The sequence below is a fragment of the Salarias fasciatus genome, chromosome 11 (assembly GCF_902148845.1).
Source record: "Salarias fasciatus chromosome 11, fSalaFa1.1, whole genome shotgun sequence".
NCBI lineage: Eukaryota > Metazoa > Chordata > Actinopteri > Blenniiformes > Blenniidae > Salarias > Salarias fasciatus.
The window spans coordinates 30563811-30589349 of NC_043755.1; the positions used below are offsets into that span (position 1 = coordinate 30563811).

General features: G+C 44.8%; 2 protein-coding genes across 6 annotated transcripts; one reads left to right on the forward strand and one right to left on the reverse strand.

Moving 5' to 3' along the window:
• The first annotated feature begins 1924 nt into the window (after positions 1-1924).
• atp2c1 (ATPase secretory pathway Ca2+ transporting 1) lies at positions 1925-13301 on the forward strand. The gene is made up of 26 exons (XM_030102606.1): positions 1925-2029; positions 2159-2275; positions 3707-3796; positions 4838-4873; positions 4970-5031; positions 5178-5286; positions 5588-5743; positions 5816-5884; positions 6816-6891; positions 6976-7042; positions 8008-8132; positions 8207-8304; positions 8516-8611; positions 9160-9249; positions 10075-10179; positions 10528-10684; positions 10757-10927; positions 11053-11150; positions 11325-11375; positions 11669-11835; positions 12141-12209; positions 12302-12418; positions 12494-12641; positions 12722-12817; positions 12929-13070; positions 13180-13301. Exons 1-26 carry the CDS (start codon positions 1961-1963, stop codon positions 13299-13301), a joined length of 2703 nt encoding a protein of 900 aa, XP_029958466.1. The 5' UTR covers positions 1925-1960.
• A 1489-nt stretch (positions 13302-14790) lies between these two features.
• On the reverse strand, positions 14791-24527 carry aste1a (asteroid structure-specific endonuclease 1a). 5 transcript variants are annotated; one of them, XM_030102609.1, is made up of 7 exons: positions 24363-24527; positions 18910-19328; positions 18517-18834; positions 17392-17751; positions 16801-16999; positions 16224-16365; positions 14791-15388 (listed from the first exon to the last, which is right to left on the reverse strand). In XM_030102609.1, the coding sequence occupies exons 1-7, from the start codon at positions 24487-24489 to the stop codon at positions 15109-15111; spliced, it is 1845 nt and encodes a 614-aa protein (XP_029958469.1). In that variant the 5' UTR covers positions 24490-24527; the 3' UTR covers positions 14791-15108. The 5 variants fall into 5 exon arrangements, with proteins under 5 accessions (XP_029958469.1, XP_029958468.1, XP_029958467.1 ...); XM_030102608.1 differs by having other exon boundaries at positions 17446-17751; positions 18517-19328; XM_030102607.1 differs by having other exon boundaries at positions 18517-19328.
• Positions 24528-25539: the final 1012 nt, after the last annotated feature.

Consider the following 25539-nt stretch of genomic DNA (forward strand, 5'->3'; position numbering starts at 1 on the left):
GTTTGTACTGTGAATGAATGGATACTTTTATTTATTTCGGACATAAACTAAAAAAAAATTAAAAACAGAAAGCTGAACATACACAAAAAAGAATATTGTCCCAAAAGGAGAAGGAAAAAGTAAAACTTAAATGACCCGGCCTCTTGGTCACAGTTTCTTAAATCAATTTACAGCAATGTGTCTGGCATTGGTACTGTGTGTAGTATCAGTAGTGTGTGTAGTGCTGGTACAGTGTGTATGGTGTCATTACTGTGTGTAGTATTTGTATAGTGTGTGTCGTGTCTTTCCAGTGTTGTGAATCAATCAATTCTTATTTGTATAGCGCTTTTCAGATTCAGAACACAACACAAAGTGCTTCACAGCATTTAAAACAGAAAAGAAGCCCGTCCCTTCCACCATTAATACATAATACAATAAAACACGTAATACAGTCAAACACAGACAGCCACACCTTCACAAAAATCGCGCGCGCGCACACACACACACACACACACACACACACACACACACACACACACACACTACACCCTCACCGCTTACAATAGTCTGACATGGCATGACACTGAAGATCATGGAAAATGCCACCATTGTAGCCATCCACACCCCACCCCACCTGATTTAGGGAGCTCCCCAGCCAGCCAGCCAGACCAAAAGGTCACCCCCCTCCCCCTTGCAAAGGAAAAGAATTTGGTTTAAAAACTTTAAAACTACAAACTTTAAATTTTAAGATATGGTAAAAGGCCCAACGTTAGACAAATAAAATCAATATCGGTAGTATCGATACAGTGCTTGTTGTGTCGGCACAGTGTGCACGGTGTCAGCATGAGGAGCTCTAGATTGTGAACTGACTTTATTAAGTCATGTTACCTATCAATTTACTGTTCCACTCTACGAAATCAAGCCGGTTCTGTTGGAATGCGTCAGGTGTGTCTGTGTTACTGTGTTGCCCTTCATGAGCATCTGAGGCAGCCCTGGTCTCCCTGTCCCGCTCCCCCTGCCTCGCTCCCCCTGTCTCGCTCCCCCTGCCTCGCTCCCCCTGTCCCGCTCCCCCTGTCCCGCTCCCTCTGTCCCGCTCCCCCTGCATTCACACTTCCTGTCTGAGCTGGTCTGGAACCTGTCAGAGTATCTGGACCACGTTTGCTTCTGACTCTTCTGTCATGGTCTGCTTGCATCTGCTTCACCACACTGATCTCCAGTCTGATGGTTGTCTGTAATTCTCCTGGATGCGTCTGGATCTAAATTTAGAGCTGAGTTTGCGTGTGAGGAGTGGCGATGATGAAGAGGGAGAGTCTTGTTTCATTTTTACATTTAACCAAAGCAGCAGTCAGATGAGTGCGTGGCATTCATCGGGTTCTCTGCAGGTTTTGAATCAGGATGCTTTGAGAGAGACAGAAATGTTGAATTAAAACCAAAAGTGGTAAAAATTGTCTCGTGAACTTAAAAACCCAGCAGTGCTGCAGGTCAGAAGACAGCCTCCCGTCCTTCTGCAGTGTCTCTCTTGTCCTCCTGTCTCTCCAGTGCTGCGATGTCTCTCATGTCCCCCTGCAGTGTTTGTTCAGTAGAATCATGAGGAGATGAGAAATTCCCGGAGGTGAAGAGAGCTCGTTCTCACGCTGTTCTGCAGTGTTTGAGACGACAGGCGTCTCCACTCTGCTCCTGCAGCCCGAGGCTTCCTCTGGGGGAAATGAGGAGCAGAGCTGGTTAGAGGTTCTTTTCCAGGAACTCGTTTTGCTGGATCGAAACCTTTTGGAATGTTTCTGTCTGTAAAACTGAGCCCACAGTCCCGAACCAGGTCTTTGTTTTGAGGTTTTCTTTTTCAAGAGTTCCCAATGAGGTCACAGGAAGTCACAGTGGTGAGGAGAACCTGCTGGTTTGTGTGATTGAGTTCTCCACAGTCTCACGCTATGTTTCTCTTCATCTGCAGTGTTCCCAGAGTTCCCCCTCCAGTGATGATGAGAACATGGTTCCAGTACTAACCTCCAGAAAAGCCAGTGAACTCCCCGTGAACGAAGCCGCGTACGTCCTGCAGGTACGGAGGCAGAACATGTCTGACAGCGACCGTGTGGTTCACGAGTTTCACGTTTGTTCCTCTGTGCTCCATCAGCCCTGTGGGGTTCTAGCCTGGTCCCGATGAGGTTCTGATGAATGTGTTCCACAGGCTGACCTGCAGGTGGGTCTGACCCAGGAGGAGGTGGTCCGGAGGAGAGCGTTCCACGGCTGGAATGAGTTCGACATCAGCGAGGAGGAACCACTATGGAAGAAGTACATCTCTCAGGTATCAGTTCAGTCCCGACAGCCGGGGGGTGTGGGGGGGTGGGGGTGCTGGGAACCTGAGCTGGGATTAGGATTAGATCACTGGGAGGCAGGTTAAGTTTACCCTACTGATGATGTGTTGTAATAGTAATCCTGTATCCACAGTGACTGTGATTAGCATTAGCCTGTATACACAGTAGCTGGCATTAGTGTGAATCCACAGGAGCTGCGGTGCTTAGAGAAGTGAACTAAAGATGAATGACGGAGGAGATTTTTCAATTCGCATTTCTCAAAATATTAATCTGGTTCTACAAGTCCAGCTTGTTTACAAGATTGATAAAGAAAACGCTTTTATGAACAGTGCTGCATTCTGAACATTTGACTCATCAGAATCGACTGACATAACCATTCTTGGCTTTCAGTCCACAGTGGAATTCAAATCATCTTCAGACGGTTCTTCCAGCGGTGCTGTAGAAGTTTTCCGTAAACATGTCTGTCTTATCGGTTGTTTCGTATTCACTCTTCGGTGCCAAACTAGGTCAGTCGGCTTTAAGTCTGGAGACTGCGCTGGCTGCTCCACGTTTTCAAGTTGCCACCTTGTTCTTTTTTCAAAAAAGAGATTTGTTCTTTAGCTTGAAGTTCTGTGTGGACTACATGTTGATATAGGATGAATCCCTGACCAGCTGGGCTCGTAGCAGAGGGTGTTGCAGTGGCACTGCAGAATGTTGTCGTCGCTGTTTTGGTTACAGTCACTGACCCTGGATCCAGAAAAACAGTCTCAGTTCATCACACTTCCTCCTCCATGTTGGACAGTTGACGTTAAACACTGAGGAAGTGTCCTGCTTATCAGTGATCAAAGTTTAAGTGGGGTTTAAGTAATCTAGAAAAGCTGGAACAGCTGTGGGAGTTTGTATCGTTCAAAGTGGGATCAACCTCCAGTGCCACAGAACAACTTTAAGTTGAAAAAACAATTCTTGTTCCCTGAAAAAGGACTCTTTTTTTTTTTTTTTTTTTTTTTACAATTCTGAAATGTTCATTTTTTCATACATATATATATATATATATATATATATATATATATATATATATATATATATATATATATATATATATATTGAGCAACTTCACCTTTTTATTAATCTCAGTTCCTTTACCCTAGTACCATTTCAAACTGTTCCTTTGATTTTAATCATTCGTATCAAAATGAATGGTTACGTCTGACGGCCAGCCAGCTTGTATTCACTATAAAACAGCTGATCGCTCTCGGGCTGGCTTGACATTACAAAAGCTCTAAACTTTTCAAAAGGTATGTTCTTCACAGAATACCTCTAAATGCCCCTTATGTGGCTGGATGTAAATGATGATTTCTCTCTCTCTCTCTCTCTCTCTCTCTCTCTCTCTCTCTCTCTCTCTCTCTCTCTCTCTCTCTCTCTCTCTCTGTCTCTCTGTGTAGTTCAAGGACCCCCTTATCCTGCTGCTGCTGTCCTCTGCAGTCATCAGTGTCCTCATGCATCAGTTTGATGATGCCATTAGCATCACTGTGGTATGTTCTTTTTTTACTCATCAGAGAAATGCCCCTCTAAGGAGGTAATGCTAATGGTTTAACTTTTGTCACACCCACTGATCACTGCTAATGCTGCTACTGGTGTCATTACTATTACTGCAAGTTGTGTATTGTGAAACTTCAAAAAAACCCCACTGAGGAAAATGAAATAATAATCTTTATTAAATAACTTTAAATATTTTTTTCCTCAGATATTTAGACGACCTTACTGGACTTATTTTTATCAAAATCTCGGGTCTTTTTATATCCAACTGATATTGTTTAATTTTCACTTTAGTCAAATAATCTATCTTAAAATGTGATCTTACTTTATTTTATTTTGAATTTAAAAGGCTCTGACAACATTTTATCACTATTCAATATTAAGTCCATTTTAAAAAAGTTTTCATTGTTTCAGTTTTCTGAATACATAAAATCTCTTTCAAATTTGAAGTGCTTTTCTACAGTAACCAAAAAAATGCAAATTTAAATAAAACTACTTAAATCAAGTTAACACAGTTAATTTGAGTTAAAATAAATGTTAAAAGTAAGTTAAAAGTGTTGTTGCAGATGCGTCCTGAAGCTTTTAAGAAAAACTCATCCCAATCAAAACCTGAACATGAGCAAGAATGTCGACCTTTAAACTCATATCTGCAGGAAGACTTCCAAGCTGTATAACGGTATAAATGAAGGAAGTAGTTTCAGAAGAATCGGAACTTCTTAGGGCAAACAGACAGCTCTGTGTCATTTGCATATGAGCAGATCCTCACTGGAACCCTGATGAGAGAAAAAAAAAAAGCGATAAGGGGCCAAGGATGAAGCCCTGAGGAACACCACCACCAGTTAAATTGTTTAGATGGAAGTCAGCGTTATCTCGCACTTCAAGATCAGCCTCTATTAAAACAAAATTAAACATGCAGAAAGATGGAAACAAAGGACATAATGATTTCAGATTTCAGAAAAGACATGAGATTAAAGTCTGAAATTTAAAAAAAAAAAATTTTTTTTGAGGACATTTCAATTAACTGTTCTTCCTCTCAGGCCATCATCATTGTGGTGACTGTCGCCTTCGTGCAGGTATGATTTGTACTTTCCACATTTTTATTATCTCTCTTATTTCTGCTTTAAACTTTGCTGACCTCACTTCCTGTGTGTGTCCGTCTGTCCGTGCAGGAGTATCGATCTGAGAAGTCTTTAGAAGAATTAGGGAAGTTAGTACCGCCTCAATGTCACTGGTGAGTTTTGGTGTTCAACAGAAACACACACACACACACACACACACACACACACACACACACACACACACACACACACACACACACACACACACACACACACACACACACACACACACGCCCCTTAACGCTGTCTGTGTTCTCAGTATCAGGGAAGGGAGTCTGGAGCAGTTACTGGCCAGAGAGCTGGTTCCTGGAGACACTGTCTGTCTGTCAGTGGGGGAAAGGGTCCCAGCAGACCTCCGCCTCTTCGAGGTACACACACACGCACACACGCAGACTTCAGCATGTGAGGAGAACTTTCCAAGCTGCTCTTTAACCAAATCTGGAGGGAAACAAGCCGTAGAATGTCTCAGTCAGACACAGGATGGAGGTTTCACAGAGCAGCAGCTCGTTTTACGTATCATATATTTGGACCTAAACAAGAATAACTTGAAAGATTTCGACTCAGTTGTTCTTCAGTGAATAAATTATTTTCAGATGAAGATAAAAGCCGTCTTAGAAAAGCTTCAACCTGCTGTTAGCTGAGTCTCACCTGTCTCTGTGCGTCTCTCAGGCGACAGACCTGTCGGTGGATGAATCCAGTCTGACGGGGGAGACCACCCCCTGCACCAAGTCTACGTCCCACCAGCCCCCTGCCTCCAACGGGGACATGGCCTCCCGCAGCAACATCGCCTTCATGGGGACGCTGGTGCGCTGCGGTAAAGCCAAGGTACCCCAGCGTTTAACGCTCGCACACGTTCCCACCCTAATGTTGCTTTAACACAGTCGCGCTGTTCCGCAGGGCATCGTCATCGGAACCGGAGAGAACTCTGAGTTCGGAGAAGTTTTCAAGATGATGCAGGCAGAAGAGGTGAGTAGACAGACAGACAGACACAAGGCTCATGGACAGAGAGGCTTCCCGTCGTCCAGATTGAATCAGAATCTGAAATCAGCCACACTCAACTCTGCTGAACTGCACTGAAAACTGAACTTTTTGATCAGACTGCTTTTGCGAATGTGTGGGAAGGGTTCACCCAGAACATTGAACAGAGCGCATACTTTCTTCTCTGGAATTAATAGTTCCTCTCCAATAAAGTGTACATTTACTCCACCATCATTTTAGAGCAACTCTATTCAAATTGGCATCCCCCGGGCCGGATCTGGCCCCTCTGTTAATGTAAACTAGCTCTCATTTGGTAGTTTAAATATTGTAAATATTAAAGGGGCAATCCATCCCAGAGTAGGCTGTTTTGACTATTATGTAAACTTGTACTTGTGTCGTGTCATTACAACACAGTCGGAGCAAACACAGTGGGAGGAAGTCGTCAAGCACAGAGCACTCCTCACTCACGATCTGACAAAAATGTTTTTTTTTAACTCAACTATAACCTTATCTAAGCTAAATACTCTACCTAAACTACAATAAAACTGTAATGCTAATACACGCCTCTAAAATTACACTTAAACTCCCCACGCCCTGAACTCCCATGGTGCATTGCAGTTCAGTAAAAGTGACCAACTCCATGATCACTGTAGTGTTATTACATGAGGGTGAGGGGCGGATTATGCTATGGGCGATGTGATCAAGTGCCCAGGGCACAATCTGTGAAAGGAGCGCACCGTGCACGAGCACCTGCACCCCCCACTGGGTGGTTCCACAAGACGCTGCCTTTCAAACGTGAAACGTTTCTGATATGGAAATACAAATGAAACGATGTGGAGATGAGACCCGGGTTTACGATGCGATATCTCAGACCTGGACAAATGAGAATGTGCTGAAACATATCGTTTTTATTTTTCAGGCTCCGAAAACTCCTCTGCAGAAGAGCATGGACCTGCTGGGGAAACAGCTGTCTCTGTATTCATTTGGGATCATCGGTCAGTCTGTCCTCCGTCCATCCTCAGTTTGTCTGTCTGTCTCTGGTTTTTGCCTTCTGTCCTCAGAGCTGTGTTGTGTTTCAGGTGTCATCATGTTGGTGGGCTGGCTGCAGGGGAAGAAGACTCTGGACATGTTCACCATCGGTGTCAGGTACGTCGCACCTGTCTGCAACTGTTTGACAGCCTCCGTCTCTGCCCCACCTTTGTCTCACTTTATCTGAAGTGGAAGGCCTCGTGAGGAGCTTTATGATGGCCAAAGTACACACACACACACACACACACACACACACACACACACACACACACACACACACACACACACACACACACACCTTTAATCTGTGATGTGTGAGAGTTTGAGTTCTTTCAGTCTACACCATTCCAACACATGTTCTCAGCCTCTTTCACTGGTTAGCTCTGGTGTTAGTTCTGGTTCCTGAAGGAATCTGTTCTCCCAGCTCCTGGCTGGTTGTTTGGGTGTTTAGAAAAAAGTTTTAGGAGGTATTGACCTGGTTTTGGGGTAGTTTCCAGTTTTTAAATTTTCACTCATGTTTGGTATTTGTTTCATTTGTTCTTTCAGTGTGGTCTCTGAACTGTTTGGGATGAGTTTTTCCAGTTGAATCGGATATTTTAGTCTGTTTGCTGCAGGTTTGGAACCACTTGAATGTATTTAGAATGGTGTCAGGTACATTTACAAGTACGAACCTAAAAATTGACAGTGCTGCACAAGAAAAAAGAAAAGAACTACATCAAAATAGAGTGAATAAGAACTGTAAAGAAGAAGGAGAGTGAATAAAGCAAAAGCTGTAATGTTTATTGGAAAGCCTTGAGACATTACTCCCATTTTGTTGAGGCTGCTGGAAAGTAAAGATATCAGCTGTGTCAATAAAGAGGGGAACAGTCTAAAGCCATAAAGATTCCGGATGTTAAACTGGGCACACGGATGCTCAGTTATAGAAAGGCGTTCCCGAGGCACCTGTAGCCCCACCATGTGGTCATTGAATGAGCTTATCTTCTAGTTCCACCGTCACGTTCCTGAAAGAGCTCGCTCTCTCCTCCTCCCTCTCCTCCGTCTATGCTTGCTGTGACCTGTGTTCTCTGTGTGGGTTCCTTCAGCCTGGCGGTCGCTGCCATCCCGGAGGGGCTACCCATCGTAGTGACGGTCACGCTCGCACTGGGCGTCATGAGAATGGTGAAGAAACGAGCCATCGTGAAGAAGCTTCCCATCGTGGAGACTCTCGGTGAATAAACAGACCCACCAATGATCCGCTCAGATCCCTCGATCCCAGGCTGTAAGCTGTGTTCTCTCCCTCAGGCTGCTGCAACGTGATCTGCTCCGATAAAACTGGAACTCTGACCAGGAACGAGATGACGGTCACACAGATCTTCACCTCTGATGGATTCCATGCAGAGGTTAGAACCCCTGCACCACAAACACACAATCAACAGTCAGTCTAAACCTGACAGCTATAGGATGTCAGGAAGCATATCTGACTTTAGGGAGTTTATCTGGGAGGGTATTGAGAAGGTATCAGACGCTTCGGCACTCTGGAGCCCATCGTGCTGAGTGGAGGTGAGGTAAACTGGTGTGATGTGTTTCTTACCCCTGGGTGTGGCCTTGCAGGTGACAGGCGTTGGTTACAACGGAGCCGGAGAGGTTTTGGTGAACGGAGAGGTGGTCCACGGCATCGCCTGCCCTTCAGTCAGCAGAGTGGTGGAGGTCAGTTCTCTTTGTCTTCACTGGGAGCCTCGAGTGCTCATTTACTTACTGTTCACAGCTCATGTTCATCCACTCACAGGTTTGATAGGAAAACAGATTTTATTACTGACCTCTTCACATGTTGAGTATTTTATCACACTGTGGCGAATATGGAGCGAAGTCAGGTCACTTCAAGTCTTCTTAAACGCATTCTCTCATTACCTTCACAAACATTCACATTTTAGTCACTCTTACACCCTTTACCATTCACAACATTTAAAGTCACTCTCTGTGTGTGCAAGCAGGAAAACATTTCTTCAGATTTCTGCAGGTTTGAAGATAACAAGTTAAAAAACTGTCACATACTCATTAAACAAGTTCCACCTCTTCATGACACTTTACTGTCTCTGACTGTGTGTGTGTGTGTGTGTGTGTGTGTGTGTGTGTGTGTGTGTGTGTGTGTGTGTGTGTGTGTGTGTGTGTGTGTGTGTGTGTGTGTGTGTGTGTGTGTGTGTGTGTGTGTGTGTGTGTGTGTGTGTGTGTGTGTGTGTGTGTGTGTGTGTCTTCAGGTGGGCTGTGTGTGTAACGACTCGGTCATCAGGAACTACAGCCTGCTGGGAAGGCCCACAGAGGGCGCTCTCCTCTCTCTGGCCATGAAGGTGAACCTGATCTCTGAAGCCTGTGTTCCCTCCGTTTCTCCTGATAAGAGCAGATAATGACCTGTTTCTACATGAACTCAGCGAAGAAGCCCCTGTTAAGTGTTGAAGGATGTTTGAGGAGTGTACTTTCACTCTTAAGTTGAACTGACTTTGGTGCTAACTCTTCCTGTTCCTGCGTAAGCTTCAGTGCTAACTCTGTGGCTAACTCATTTAGCGCTTTTTGGTGATGGGTGTGATCTACTGATTGGGTTGTGCAATTAGTGAAGTCTTAACACAAATACTGGGATGATTCGTATTGGTAAAATGCGCAGCGTGATGAATCGTTGTGCCAATAACAGATCCATTATCAGTAGATCCCACCTTTACCCTTATTCTCTGTTTTTGTTGTTTTGATTTTTCCTGGCAGCACTTTTAACTTGTGTTCAGCACTTTGTGTTGCTCCAGTATGAAAAGTGTTTTGCAAATAAATTTAAATTTACTGGTTGAAAGAGTATCAAGGATCAGTGCAAAGGTGTGCTGGAAGAAATGGAAAGAGTCAGGAAATGGTCGTTTTCAATTCCTGAGAAATAAAACCTGCAGAAGATAACGTTAAAAAGCTGAAGGAGGCAGCATTGAAGCTAAAGAGTATTGATGCCAAAGTATTAAGCACACTCATGTGGAGAGTTTCAGCCACGCATCATGCATTCACTGTGTGTGTGTGTGTGTGTGTGTGTGTGTGTGTGTGTGTGTGTGTGTGTGTGTGTGTGTGTGTGTGTGTGTGTGTGTGTGTGTGTGTGTGTGTGTGTGTGTGTGTGTGTGTGTGTGTGTGTGTGTGTGTGTGTGTAGATGGGCATGGAGAGTGTTCGTCAGGAGTACATCAGAGTGAAGGAGCATCCCTTCACTTCCGAGCAGAAATGGATGGCAGTCTGCTGCGTTCACCGGACTCAGCAGGTCAGCACGGGCACACACACACACACACACACACACACACACACACACACACACACACACACACACACACACACACACATGTTCTATGCAAGTTGTTCTTGGTAATATTCAGGTTCATAATAATAACAATAAAAAATGTACATCCAGAATCATCAGAGGAGAAAAAAGAGCTGACGTACTGCTGCTTTGGTAGAATTCTACTCAGTTTAAAGCAAATGTGATTTTTTGATGTGTTTCTCGTAATGTTCTAATGTGTGCCGTGATATCTGTTGTGTTTTGTGATGAGTGTCTTTTAACGTTCATGTTGTATTGTATATGATGTGTCTGTTCTGATGTTGCTCCTGTCAGGATAAACCTGGACTCTACTACATGAAGGGAGCGTACGAGCAGGTGATTCGGTTCTGCAGCTCTTACAACAGTCAGGGAACGACGCTTCCTCTCAGCCACCAGCAGAGGGAGCTCTACCAGCAGCAGATCAGCTACATGGGCTCAGCTGGACTCAGAGGTGAGAGACAGAGAGAGACCGAAACAGACGCACACAGATACACACAGTTTACCCTCTGCCCCCCTCCTGCAGTGCTGGCCTTCGCCTCCGGCCTTGAGATGGGGAAACTCACCTTCGTGGGTCTGGTTGGTATCATCGACCCCCCGAGGTCAGGGGTCAAAGAGGCCGTTGCGACGCTGATCAGCTCCGGAGTCGCCATCAAGATGATCACCGGAGACTCTCAGGAGACAGCCGTGTCCATAGGTCAGAGCCCGGAGGACGAGGACACGACTCTCTGCCTCTCTGAATTTCTTGACTCTTGCGCCCGTTGCCTGGCTGTGTGGTGGACTCTGTCTCTTGTCTCAGACTGTCTCTTTGTGGCTTTGCAGCCAGCCGCCTGGGTCTGTTCTCTAAAGGATGTCAGTGTCTGTCAGGAGAAGAAGTCGATCATCTCGACCTGCAGCAGCTGTCAAACATCGTCCCAAGAGTGAGAACACACACACACACACACACACACACACACACACACACACACACACACACACACACACACACACACACACACACACACAGATGGAGCCGGCTGGTTTGTTTAACCTTTGAAATGTCATGTGTCTGAACACTGTCCTTGAATGTAACGCTGATAACTGTGTGTGCGCAGATCGCTGTGTTTTATCGAGCCAGTCCCAGACATAAGCTGAAGATTGTCAAGGTGAGTAAGTAGATACACACACACACATACACAAACACACACACGCACACCCTCAGTAGTGTGCAAGTTGCTGTAATTGATTACAGTTCATTGCTCACCAATTGAAACAGAAAGTACCTCGTGGTCTGCTGACCTGTTTGATTGACTCCCTCAGTCTGATTGTTTCATGAAAACGCCTCTAATTGAGCTCAATGACTTTCTCATGACGATTGGCTGTTCCTGCTGTTCACAGCTGCCTGCTGCACCCTGCTGCCAGGGAACAGTAACTGATGTTAAAATGTTCCTTCCTTCAGTCCCTGCAGAACATCGGCGCCGTGGTGGCCATGACGGGTGACGGGGTGAACGACGCCGTGGCGCTGAAGGCCGCCGATATCGGCGTGGCGATGGGCCAGACAGGCACCGACGTCTGTAAGGAGGCCGCCGACATGATCCTGGTGGACGACGACTTCCAGACCATCATGTGAGGACCGCTCCCCGGCCAATCAGCAGCTGTTTTTTTTTGTTTTTTGTTTTTTTCCTCAGACTTCTTGTTTCACGCGTTGTTCACAGGAAAACCATCCACTGAAAACTTTTTGCGTTCTTGTTTCTGACAAGATTAACACAGTTCACACAGAACTGGAAAAAAAGTATTTTCACCGTGGTTCCGTGGTTTCTGGTAAACAGAGCCCTTCATTGAATCTTTCCTATAAAAAAAAAAAGCCAGCAAACGTTTTCCAGAAAGTGGGCGTGGCTTGCATTAAAGTGGGTGTGGCTTGTTTTGTTCAGGTCGGCCATCGAGGAAGGAAAAGGAATCTATAACAACATCAAGAACTTTGTCTGCTTCCAGCTCAGCACGTGAGTGTGTGTGTGCGTGTTTGCGTGTGTGTGCGTGTGTGTGCATGCGGCCTCCTTCACCAAACGTTTAACGCTGTTCTGCCGTCACCCAGGAGCATCGCGGCGTTGACTCTCATCTCCTTGGCGACTCTGATGAATTTCCCGAACCCGCTGAACGCCATGCAGATTCTGTGGATCAACATCATCATGGACGGGCCGCCGGCACAGAGGTAGCCAGGTGCATGATGGGATATGCAGTGAACTGTGGAGCTGAAATGGGACTGAATGTGATTGGTTGTTTCCAGTTTGGGGGTGGAGCCTGTGGACAGCGACGTGATCAGGAAGCCTCCCCGGAACGTGCGAGACAGCATCATCACCCGCAGCCTCATGGTGAAGGTCCTGGTGTCGGCGCTCATCATCGTCAGCGGGACGCTCTTCGTCTTCTGGTGGGAGGTGAGACACCTCCCTAAGACCTCTGACCTCTGTTCCCGAGCCTGAGCCTCTGTCCCCTGACCTCTGACCTCTGTCTTCAGCTGCGGGACAACGTCATCACTCCTCGGGACACGACCATGACCTTCACCTGCTTCGTCTTCTTCGACATGTTCAACGCTCTGAGCTCGCGCTCTCAGGTAACTCCGCCCACCCGTCTCACCTGCACGTCCCGCCACCTGCAGGTCGGTGTGAGCGACTTAAAGTAATGTGTCCCTGTCCCCCCCGTCCCCGTCCCCCCCCCCCCCCAGACCCGGATGGTCCATGAGATGGGGCTGTGCAGTAACAGGACCTTCTGTTGGGCCGTCCTGGCCTCCATCATGGGTCAGCTGCTCGTCATCTACTTCCCTCCTCTGCAGAACGTCTTCCAGACCGAGAGCCTCAGCTTGTTCGGTGAGAGAGAGAGAGTGCGTGCGTGCGTGCGTGCGTGCGTGCGTGCGTGCGTGCGTGTCTCATGATTTTGTTTGTGTGTCTGTGTCTAATGCTTCTTGTGTGTCCACAGACCTGCTCTTCCTGCTCAGCCTCACCTCTTCGGTGTGTGTGGTGTCGGAGTTCATAAAGAAGGCGGAGCGCTGGTTAGGAGCACATCGAGCTCCGCCCACTGACTACTTCCACCAGGTATGACCCCGCCCCCTTGCCACAGTCCCCTGGGGGGCTGCGTTGGGATCTCACACCTGAAGGGACTCGCTGACGCTGAAGCACCCGAGCGCTTTTCCTGTGGGATCCTGGGACATGAGGGGGAAATCTCCGGTCTGGGACCGGAGACGGGACGTTTTAAGGAGCGGACTGTGGTCGGGACGCCGTGGGCGGAGACGCCGCGTCCTCCCCGCTCCTTCTGAACCTGTGGACGCCTGCTGGGCTCGCCGGACACTCGCAGGACGACCGGCGCCATCTGAGGACGTGTGGGGGCATTTCGGGGACATGTACGGGGTTTTGACGGGGCGTCTTTCAGGTGGAGGTGCAACACTGTGAAACGTCAGAAACGCCAAGCGGCATTTTTTTCTTCCCATCGATTTTATCCACAAACCAACATTTACCAACCGGGAAGTTAAAGAAAAACAGGAAGTTAAGTGGAATGTCTTTATTCTGAGACCTCGGTTCTAAACACTAACTCCATGTTCTCTCTCCAGTCTTGGATCTCTACATTCCCATTCAGTCGGAACTTTTTTGATTTGATGTTTAACTTCAGTTTTGTGCACATTCCTCAGTTTCTGATTAAATGTCGGTTCTAGATGGTTAAAGTTGAAATCTCATGGCAGTTTTGTTTGAAATTAAACTTTTTTTTTTCTAAAAATCCAAAGGTCATTGTTTTCTTTTTTTTTCTTTTTTTTTTTTTTTTAAACTTTTAATGGAGGAAATTATTTCAGATGGGTTTTGGAGTCGAAATCTTCTCTGCGGAAGTTTCTTCAGACGTTCACATGGGTTTCACCTCCTGGGTTTTATTATTTTTTTGTGTTCCTCGTGGTTCGTCTGCTGTTCTTCTTGGTCGAACACACACACACACACACACACACACACACACACACACTCACACGCACTCGCACACAGTTCTTTAGTTGAAATGAAGCGATCCTCTCTCCTGTTCTGCCGACTCATCCTGTGCCTTAAAGAGCTGTTAGCACATCGGTAAAGTTTTCTTCTCTTCATTTCAGCACAAAGCTTCAGAAACCCGAGACTGTCGGCCGTGTTTGTTGTCCTGTGGCAGTAAATATGATTCAAAAGAACAGTTTATGGTCAGCTGTTATGAAAATATGACCAGAAATCCCACTGCAGTGAAGAGGATTGTCTTTTTAAGTGAATCATCGGGCCATACTTCCTGTATCTCCACCCTGCTCAGAAGTGAAACACTTCTCGGACTGTAGATATTTATTTATCAAACCAGATGCAAATAGGTTCATCGAAACAAAGCTCTCCGACCAAATCAATCAACACTTGCAGGAACTCTTCGAGGTCCTTCTTGTTTGTAGTCCTGAAGCTGCAGTGTGACGCCGTGTTCTGTCCTTTCTCCTTTAAACTCTGTTCGGTGTGTCTCCCTCTCTGAATCACCATGGTAACCACACCGGCTGGCTGGAGAGCTTATGAAGTTTTTTGTTTTGTTTTTAATGGGGGGGGGGGGAAATCAACCTGAAGACGCCCCAATGCATTGTGGGAAATGTTTATTTATTTGTGAGGATGGATTTCTTTCACTCGGCTGCTGCTTCCAAAAATTCCTTTTGTAGTTCGTGGATGTTTTTCTCATCGTCCGCTGCGTTTTAATGAATAACGTAATAAAGACCACGAGAAGATCAGTGATTGACTTTGTAGTAAAGACACAGTGACTTTATTGTGTTATTAAACGATTTATTGAGTTTCAGCCTCAGATTCTGTTTGATCTGCTCATGAAAAAACACTTTTAATCTGAAATGTGTTTATTTTAAAAGCAAACGTCATCTTAACATGAAAACAGTGACGACAAACTCAACTGTGATTTTCTGAAAAACTGCCTGGGCTGTGGCTTGTTGCTGCGCTGCTTCGTCTTGTACCGTGTCTTGACCGCCACGTGCTCCTCTGGCTCCAGCTCCTCCAGCGCCTGGGCGAAGCAGCGGCGCTCTTCCTCGTCCTCCTCATCCTCCCACAGGCCGGCGAGAGCGTGGAGCACGGTGGGCGGCGGGCGCTTCTGCCGCACGTTGCTGCAACGCAGCAGCTGGTGGACGAGCGTCCCCTGAAACAACCTGCAGAGGACACCCAAGTCGCTTGAGACGTTGACGGTCCAGTGTCTACGTAAAACTCCAGTTCCCAAATATTTCCACTCTAAACTACAACAATATTGGTGAACCCCGCCACCAGTGATCTTTGACCCTTTCAAAATTCCAGTGGAGAGAAATACTGGTGGATATGCCTGGTCTCCTGAAAAAAAGTGCATCTTTAAAATGAATTGATGAATTTTTTTTACAAAAAAAAAAAAAAAAAAAAAAAAAAAAAAAAAAACTGCATACACTACTATTTTTCCCACCAGCAGCAGGGTTTCCTAGCGTACCTCATTATCATGCACAGAGTAGAGAATAGAAACACAAACTGTAAAGGACACTTGGAATCGAATCCAGGTTTGCCATATGGTGAGAATTGTACCACTGAACCACTACTGCTTATGTATAGAAGACCCTTTCAAGGTTTCTCTGGCCGTATCACTCAGTTTAATCTTGTTGAAAAACTTTCAGCCTTAATTCAGTTTTCCCGTCATTGAAGAAAACAACATGAAGTATGGAGGGAGAGAGGCAGACAGTGGCTCCTGTCCAATCCAGAACCTTCTCTATCTTTCTTTCTCTGTCCCCGCCATAATAGACCCTCTCAGTTCTCAGGACCAATCAAAATAGGCTACATATAATAGATTTTTAAAAAACAAAGAAATCCCTTATGAAATTGTATGTTAGAACCAGTGAGCCCTCCCCATACAGTCTGAACTGTGTGATTTGTGATTCATATTGTTTGGGGACCCACGGTTATAGTAACAGAAAGTAAAATGGTGTTTTGCATTTGGACTGAGACGTTGTGGACTTGTCCTCTCACCCAGCGACGTCGGGTTCCTGCAGGGGGAAGCAGAGCAGCTGGTTGAGGTGCAGAGCGTCTCTGAGGCACATCTGCCACTGGTTGAAGGCGTGTGTTGCATCCTGAGTGGTTCTACGGTGACGTGCAGCAGACTGACACACGTCTATAAGAACACACACCGTTTGTTCAACAAGTCTGAGAAAGATCCACGAAGCAGCAGTTATGAGTTCTTCCACAAAACATCTGGAAAATACAGGTGTGGGGTCCAGATGCACATCGAGACTGAGGCAGTCCCAATTCTGGAGGTCTGACCAGTATGGGGGTCTGCTTTGACACCGACCAGGTCTTTGAGGGGGTACAGTGAAATCCTACTGTCATCTGTAGATCAATCTGCACGCTCTGTGGCATCCACTGTTTCCATGCCAACAGTTACAGTGACAGCCACAGATAGACATGTCAACAAGCTGCCAAAGGTCAGTGACAGCGCCCCCTGCTGTCTGGTCTGTGTTCAGAGCCACCACAGTGGCTCACTGTGCTGTGGTTAGTGTGTTGTGTATGCATTCACGAGCATGTGTGTGTCTGACACAGTGTGTGATACCTGCTGCAGTTTTATTGTTTCCCAGCATCCCTTGCAGCAGCGCTTGCAGCAGCCTGCGGTCCGGTGGAGGCTGAGCATTCTGCAGCCAGTAGCAGGTGACGGCCAGCGGGAGGCGCAGCTGGAGCGGCAGCGAACTCAGAGAGGCCTCGGTCACCCCCAGAGCTCCCAGCAGGACCTGCAGCCGCTCAGAGGGGTCCGCCTGGACCACAGAGACCACAAGGCACGGTCAGTACTGCAACAACCTCTGCCAGCTACTGATTGGCTCCTATTTTCTGCTGTAGGTCTGTCAGGTTAGAGATTTTAGTGTTGCTGCTTCAGAGAGATTCCTGATTTTTCGGTGGCCTGTGGTGGTATGGAGTCTGATCTGAATAAATATGTTTTAAAAAGTCATGTATGAAATAAAAAGAAGATTGATGAAGTTCACTGCAGAATCTTGTGGATGTTTTTCAGAATTTTGCAATGAAGAAACATTACAGCTTTTGTAAAAAGACAGAAAAAAAGACATTCCAAGAAGTTAAGATGGGAGGTTGAATTTGATGGATCTGTTCAGGTGAAGTTTGTATATCAATAGATCTTTTTAAATTCACATACTTTGAAAAGAAGAGGTAATTTGAGGTGAAAAGAGGAACCTTGCTCAGACGTCACCTCAGGCAGCGATGCCAGGGGCAGCCTCTGGGTGGCGCTGCTGACCGTGGGGGTGACTGGAACGAACTGGAACTGGAGGCCCTCCCGGTCCATCTCCTGCACCGGGGGTCTCTCTCTGCCCAGCAGCAGCCCGTACATCAGCCGTCGGAGCGGCCGCGACGTGAGGTTGGCGTTGGGCAGCTCGGCCGTCTCCACGGTAAACCTGAGGTGCATCCTCCGAAGCAGCAGCACGTCCAGCACATCCGACGTCAGCCGCGCACGCGTCAGCGGCAAACGCATCCAGTCTGGGACCACACCCACCAGATCCTGACAAAGAACCGGTGTGCATGGAGTCAAAGGTCAGGGGTCAGGAGTCAGAGACGAGGAGAGACCAGTGGCCTCATTTATCAGCCGTGTGCACGCACAGATACGGGGTACTGACTGCGTAGGTGCATTTCTAGGCAAAGGGTGGCATTTATCAACTTGGATTTGTGCTTTGGAACGTATGAAAATTCCCACACAGGTTCAACCACACTTTCTACACAAGATCTGGTGGTAGAATAGTGAAACTACAAAGAGAAAGTTCTGTTGAGCTCTCCTCTGAGCTTAACTGTGATTGTTACCTTATCAAACAGCATTTCTTCTTATGCTTTTTTTCCCCAACATATAATGTACCAAAGAATGTTTTCTGGTTTGCTTCAACCTGCTGACAAGTGTTTCAGTTTGAGAGAAGTTCCTCTTTTTCATCTCGTTGCCGTGAAAGGTGAAGGAAAAACTAATGTTTGGACATGTTGTTTCCATATATGGTTAATTTGAGGTGTTTCTGAATGCACATGAGTCTTAACCATGAACAAGCACAGTAGTGAAGAACAGCTGGGATTCATCAACACTGACTACTTACTAGGGTGCATATGGAAGGCGTCCGCACGCGCGATGATTAGGGATTCTAAATTTCATTCTTACAGCAGAATTCAGAACCTGTTCTACGCACAGACTGATAAATGAGGCCCCAGGAATCCAAGACCAGGTGTCAAAGACCGGGAGTTAAGAGACCAGGAGTCAGAGAAAAGGAGTAGAAAGTTCTTGTGGTACCTGCTGGGTGTGGCGGAGGGGTGGAGCCACGCCGTGGAGGAAGAACTTCCCGAGGACACTGGCAGGAAGCTGGTACTCCGTCATGGCCATGGTCAGCTTGCTTCTCACCTCCATCCGGCTCTCCTCACTCTGCTCTCCCAGCAGCCTCAGCGCCGCCTCCAGGGCCGCGTCCGGCTGCCGGAAGTCCCGCAGCCAGCAGAGGAGCCCCTCCAGGCGCCCGCCACTGCTTGGGGCCCACTGAGACCAGTCGAGCTGCCGTAGTTTAATGTAGTCGTTCCCTGCCAGAGCGGCGAATGCGGGCAGCAGCTCGGGGCGGAGCTGGAAGTAGATGCAGAAGCTGGTGGTGCGGTAACTCTTACAGGGGACGTAGCTCCTGGTGTCCTTCGGATTCACCTTCTCCCACAGGAAGTGTGTGATGGGCAGCAGCCCCAACGGCAGCGGGAAGACGAAGAAGTCGCTGTCGTTGGACAGCACCGGGCACTGCCACTCTGTGGCCAGCGCCGCGATCTCCTGGTCGGCCTCTCCGTAGCACTGAGCCAGCGGGACCTGCAGCCGAGCCATTGTCTGCTTCAACACCCAGCTGGCCAGCGGGGGCAGGATGCCATGGCTGTGCCCGTTCAGTGCTGCCCGGTCGGCCCTCCTGATCAGGTTCTTGGCTCTCTCAACGGAGGTCTGCAGTTTCCTGTTGGAGGGGTCGGAGCCTCCGTCCAGCAGCACATACGGGCTGATCCTGCAGGCCCTCAGCGCAAACACAAACCTCTCCAGTAAAGCCTCAAATGCAGCATACTCTCCACCGTGGTTCTGGTCCAGACCTGAGGACAGAGACAGAAAACACTGAGAACACCTACTGCTTTCCATGAAAGAACAGCAAGAATGTTGCTGTATGAAATCCCTGGATGAAAGTAGAACTTGATTAGAACAGTTCTCTTCGTTATAATTTTGGGAATTAATTTTATTTCTAATATTCTTATTCATAAGCTTGCTTGCTTGCATATTATATTCGAGGGTAAAAGTGCTATAATATAAATGCAATAAGCTTGCTTGTGTAGATTTGGATAAACTGTAATCACGATCCTGAGAAAAGCACACCAAGTCCCGGGGAGGGTTTTTGTTTGGGCTCTTTGCAGATAACATCCAGGGGAGCGAAGGACGGAAAACCGGAGACTGACTGACCCACAGGCCTGGGAGTGAGGATGGCATGACGGGGTGGACTATGGAATATTACAGAGAACCATAGCTTGAAAACCCCGCCTGTGAGTGAGGGATCATAAATACACACACAGAGATTAGATATCGCCTTTTGCCTGCTGGATGCAACTTTCGGGTAGACCAGGGACTGAAGGACCAGAATTCTGTGTCAGGGAAGCAACATCTTGCTGTAATAATCTCACACACTGAAAGCCAGGAGTCGTAAGGTCGTTATTGCACACCTTGATTTTGGGATCCAAAAAGGCTCTGTGGGACTGAGGTGTGATTGGAGGGGAAGCCTCGGCCGGAGCGGCACCGTGGAGACGGCCAGAAGATTTTCACCTCCACATAACAGCAGGACATTGTTAGAGACGCACACGAGTTCCCAGATGGCTGAGGCAAAACTCTGAATTTGGAATTTCAATTTGAGTCATTTGAAAAATTGGAATTTGAACTGAACTGGCTCCACTTTACAGGATGAGCAAACAGAAAGTGGAATTAAATTCATTCAAATTCAGAGACATTCCTTATGGACAAGAAACAAGAACAACTTTTCCGATTTGACAAAGATTTCAGCTTAAATCGTAAAAATACTTTACAAACAATGAAACTGGACACAGTCACAATTAAATTTGGTTAACTTTTCAATATTATTTCAATCTGAAAACAAGTTACATAGATCTAATGCAATAATCATTTATTACAGGTCTGTCTAGTCGTCTTTACAGTGGGTGAAAATATGTATATGACTGTCTCTAATTATGTATTCTTGTTATGTGATCCCAGTAGACTACAGCAACAACTGTGCACATGGTATTCACTGAATTAGTTGATGAAGGAGATGATGTAACACAATGCATTGATTACCATGGAAATATAAGTTGCAATCAGTATATTCCTGAGCAACTAACACACCTAACAAAGGAAAACAATTACTCTTTTTTGCACTTTAACATCAGGAGTCTGAATTAGCATCATGATGACTTAGTTTCTTTGCTTTCCAGTGCAGACTGTAGCTTTGATGTAATTGGTTGCAGTGAAACTTGGCTGAACGACAGGTCATATACTGAGCTTTTAAACCTTGATGGCTACAGGCTATTTACCAAGAACAGATATAGTAGACCTGGTGGCGGTGTTTGCCTATATATTTCATCATCATATAATGAGAGTATTTGTGATGATGTTTTCATAGCAGGTAACCACACTGACTCTCTTTTTGCTGAGATCAGTATTAAAAATGTGAAAAATCTTATAGTAGGTGTGATTTATTGTCCCCCCGACACTGACTTTGATGCCTTTAGGGTCAAACTAGAGGAAGTCTTATTTTCTATAAATAACAAAAACAAAAATTGTATTCTCCTCTTAGACTTCAATTTTGACCCCTCCAGGGACAAAACTACTAAGAATGATTTTATTAAAACACTACACTCCTCTTCCTTCTTCCCTACAGTTAATATTCATACCAGAGTCACTCAGTCTACTAAGACGAGTCTCGACAATATCATCACAAATGTCCGCAATTCTACACTGGTATCTGGAGTTGTGCTCTCTGTGATTTCTGATCATTACCCCATTGTACTATTTCTTGACCTTCCTGCGAAGCCTTCACCATCACGTCATAAAATAAAAACAAAAATACTTAATGTAGAAACTATGCAACGTCTGTGTGGGGATTTGCAGGATAAGGCATGGTATAGAATCTACAATTGTAGTGATACTGACACTGCATTTGACACTCTAACCAAAGAAATTACAGATTCAATCCAAAGGATCATTCCTGAAAAGACTATTACATGCAGTAAAACTATCCATAGTCCATGGCTCACTAAGGGCATATTAAAATCTATTAGGCAAAAAAAATAAATTACATAAACGTTATTTAAAAGCTCCAAACATAAATAACAAAAATGAATACATTAATCTTTTGAATAAAATTACACATATTATTAGAAAGAGCAAGAGTAATTATTATGCAGAACTTATAAATACATCACAGGGAGACTCTAAGAAATCTTGGAGTGTACCAAACAAAATTTTGAACAAGGGCCAAAAGACCCCCGTGCTCCCCGACAATGGCAGCACCCCAAGCAATATCAGTAGTAATGTCAGTCTTGCTGATACATTTAATGATTACTTTGTCTCCATTGGAGGAAAACTATCTAGTACAATCAGTCAACCTCAAGATGCCTCCCCTGAAGACTACTTATCAGGCAACTACCTGAACTCTTTCTTTCTGAAGCCAACTAACTGTGACGAAGTCTATAAAATTATTATCAACATGAATAATTCAAATTCAGCTGGAACTGATGAAATCTCCAGTAAAATTCTTAAAGGCATAGCCAATATAATTACTGCACCTCTTACCTACTGCATAAACTTGTCACTACTTTCTGGAGTAGTGCCACAAGTGGCGAAAATTGCGCAAGTCACACCAGTCTTTAAATCTGGTGATAAGAATGATCTTGGCAACTACCGTCCAATTTCCATCCTGCATCCTGCCCACTCTTTCCAAAGTTATGGAAAGAGTGGTATACAACAGACTTAACAGCTACCTAGATAAACTAAATGTTATAGTTCCATCTCAGTATGGATTCAGAAAGAAAAATACAACATACATGGCTGTATTGGATCTAACTGATAAAATAAATGATGCGATAGATAAAGGTGACTATGGTATTGACATCTTCCTGGACCTGTCTAAAGCATTCGATACCATCAAGATTAATATCTTAATTAAGAAATTAGAACACTATGGCATTAGAGGCTGAGCACTAGATTGGTTTTGTAGCTATCTATATGGAAGACAACAATATGTTCATGTAAACAACCAAACTTCATCATATAAATTCATCAATCACGGGGTTCCTCAGGGTTCCAATTTAGGGCCGCTTCTCTTCATCTTATATATGAATGATTTTGTTAACTCTTTACCTGTACCACATAAAGTATTATTTGCAGATGACACAAACTTGTTTTTTCTCTCATAATAACCCAAATATGCTGGAGCAAATCATAAACAGAGAGTTAAAGAAAACTGACACCTTGTTCAGATGCAATAAGCTTGCCCTCAACGTCTGTAAAACAAACTATATTGTTTTCCGCTCTAATAAAAAAGCAGACATTAAGCAAATATACCTACAAATTAATGGACAGAATATCCTACAATTTGGCTTTACAAAATTCCCGGGGATCCAAATCGATGAATTTCTTAACTTTAAATGTCACATTGAAGACCTTACAAAAAGATTGTCTAAATATGCTGCTTTATCTTTTAAGTTGAGACATTTTCTACCACGATCTGCACTTCTCACCCTATACAAGACCTTGTTTGAGCCCCATCTGCAATATAGTAACATTATATGGTGCAATACATTTCCAACTTATTTACAAAAAACTGAGATACTTAAAAAAAAAAATTATACGAGCTTTATCATGGGCTGAGTTTAATGCACTGACAAGAATACTTTTCTATCGTTATAAACTTTTGAGGCTTGCTGAACAGAACTACTTCCAGAATGCTTGTGTCATGTACCAAACTGTTCATAAACTAAATCATAAAATATGCAACCTCATTCCAATGTTTCATCCAATGCATAAATATACCACTGGGAACATCAATAAAATTACTGGAAAAAAAACGAAAACTAAAATGTACTAGCCTTAGTATTGAGTCCAGAGGACCACAGATTTGGAACGAACTTGAGGAGAAACTAAAATTGTCACATTCCATTTCCACCTTAAAAAAAATAAATAAAAATACAACTCCTATCATTGTATATTTAATTTCTTGATAGTACTAAAAATCATAATTATAACTGGTGCTGTATCTTGCTCTACCTATTAACATTTGCATCTGTTATTGTACAATGACCATATAGAATGATCTACTGTTATCACGACACTGGGATTGTTTGTTGTGTGTTTGTTCAATTCATTTGTTTCTGTTGTTTGTTATGTGTGGGCCCCGGGGCCCCCTATCATAAGCTTTAAAAAGCTTTTTTGGGGTGACCCCTTCATACATCAAATTGCTATAATATCTGTATGCAGCATGTACTGTATTTTATGTTATGTTATGTTATGATGTGTGAAAAAATTAAAAAAAGTCAAGTCAAATAAAAAAGTCATATTGCAACATGCAGAAATTGTTGAATTTCCTTGTCATAAGTTTCTCAAAGGTTTTTACATTGAGGCGTATCTTTCTGCTAACAGGTGTATAGGGTGCATGATTCGTGCAGGTAGGCTGTGTCAACTGGAAACTCAAGCTGACTGCCTCTCCGGAAGAGACTCTGGGGTGTTTAATTGTCTAGTTACTGATATTAGAGGACTTCCTGTTTGCAGCCTCAATTCAAAGTAGTAGAATTAAGTTGGAATTTGGGAGACAGCTTCAATTCAGTTCGTAACTTTGCAAAAGCCCTGTTATTGTTGCAAATGATCTTGTCTCAAGTTCTTAATCATCTTGCGCGCGCATGTTATTCATGGTCTTCTTCTAATTGTTTTATCTTCTTCTTCACGACATTAAACGAAAAGATGCTTATTCGTCCCTCATGGGACTTTCGGGTATCAGACAGTATTGGACCCGGAGCTGAAGCAGCACCGACCCTCTCCGGTGGCGCCCGCTCCCCTCACGCGCCTCCCTTCGCGGGCTTTGAGGGACTCACCTGAGTCCACGTACAGCAGGTGCAGCAGGTTGGCTCCATCGATGATCAGCCTGCTGTCGCGGAACTTGACGTCCCGCAGAACCCGCCCGTGTTCCTCCAGCAGGGAGGTCAGGCCCTGGACTCCCATTCCGGTCCCCGGGTCCGATCCTCCGCACGTCGCGCTCACTCATTAGCTTTAAATATTAAGTTTCAATTTCCAAACATCGCCTGTGCGTCAGAAGCGTGCACGCGCTTACTGAGATTCACCGACACAGAAAGGAGTTCCAGTGTGAGAGGAGAGAGACAAACAAACAAACAAACAAACAGAAGACAATCGACTCACTACACCGAGACAGATAAAGTTATTGATATGTAATAATAAGTGGAGCTTCTTAAAGAGACTGAGAAAGGAAAGAAGCTCAGTGAAGTGAAACTCCTCACAGGCGTCCAAACCTAAAGCAGATTCTCTAGAAAATGGCCCAGACTGTCCCGAAGCAGCTCCGGCTTGTTGAGACTTTATTACTGTAAAACAGTTTTCTCCAACAAGTCAACCACAAGCTCAGCTCATAAACACACCGAGGTTTAGATGAAAGGAATAAAGTCCACTCTGTCCTGATGTTAGGACTCCCGGTGGCAGGAGGCCCGTCAGTGATACTGCAGTATCAGCAACATTTTAACTTTTATTTATCTATTTATTGTTGTTTATTTGTTTATTTTATTTCATTCGGTTGTAAAATAAAAAGGTTTCATGTAAATACAGACAGTCACCAACAAGAATGAAAGGGAGCAGAAAGAGGACAAGTCTTAATATGTTTGCCCCTTTATCCCCAAAAATCAATTACAAAAAAGTAAAATTAAGAACAACAACAAAAAAACATTAAAAAAGATATACACATATATGTGTGTATATATATATATATATATATATATATATATATACATACATATATATATATATATATATATATATATATATATGTGTGTGTGTGTGTATATTGTAATTCAAGTCACTCAGGTCCAGTCAGTAGCTTGAAATGATACAACGTAAGTGGTTAAGTACCAGAGGGTAAAATAAAAAGTAAGGTAACCCAAAACTGAAAAACAGAGTACATTTCAGAACAATAACACAAAATGACATCGGGACAAGACAAAGAGGCTTTCCTGGGCCAAGAAACACTGCCATTGGACTACTGAAGAC

What these genes read in the sequence shown, in the direction of transcription:
- atp2c1 (XM_030102606.1), top strand. Translation starts at nt 1,961, where the DNA reads ATGGTTCCAGTACTAACCTCCAGAAAAGCCAGTGAACTCCCCGTGAAC. An exon ending in AAGCCGCGTACGTCCTGCAG is followed by an intron (nt 2,030 to 2,158) that starts GTACGGAGGCAG and finishes TGTGTTCCACAG; the next exon opens with GCTGACCTGCAGGTGGGTCT. An exon ending in CGAGAGCCTCAGCTTGTTCG is followed by an intron (nt 13,071 to 13,179) that starts GTGAGAGAGAGA and finishes GTGTGTCCACAG; the next exon opens with ACCTGCTCTTCCTGCTCAGC.
- aste1a (XM_030102607.1), bottom strand. Translation starts at nt 24,489, where the DNA reads ATGGGAGTCCAGGGCCTGACCTCCCTGCTGGAGGAACACGGGCGGGTT. An exon ending in CCTGCTGTACGTGGACTCAG is followed by an intron (nt 19,329 to 24,362) that starts GTGAGTCCCTCA and finishes CTCTGTCCTCAG; the next exon opens with GTCTGGACCAGAACCACGGT. An exon ending in CAGGAACCCGACGTCGCTGG is followed by an intron (nt 15,389 to 16,223) that starts GTGAGAGGACAA and finishes TGTCCTCTGCAG; the next exon opens with GTTGTTTCAGGGGACGCTCG.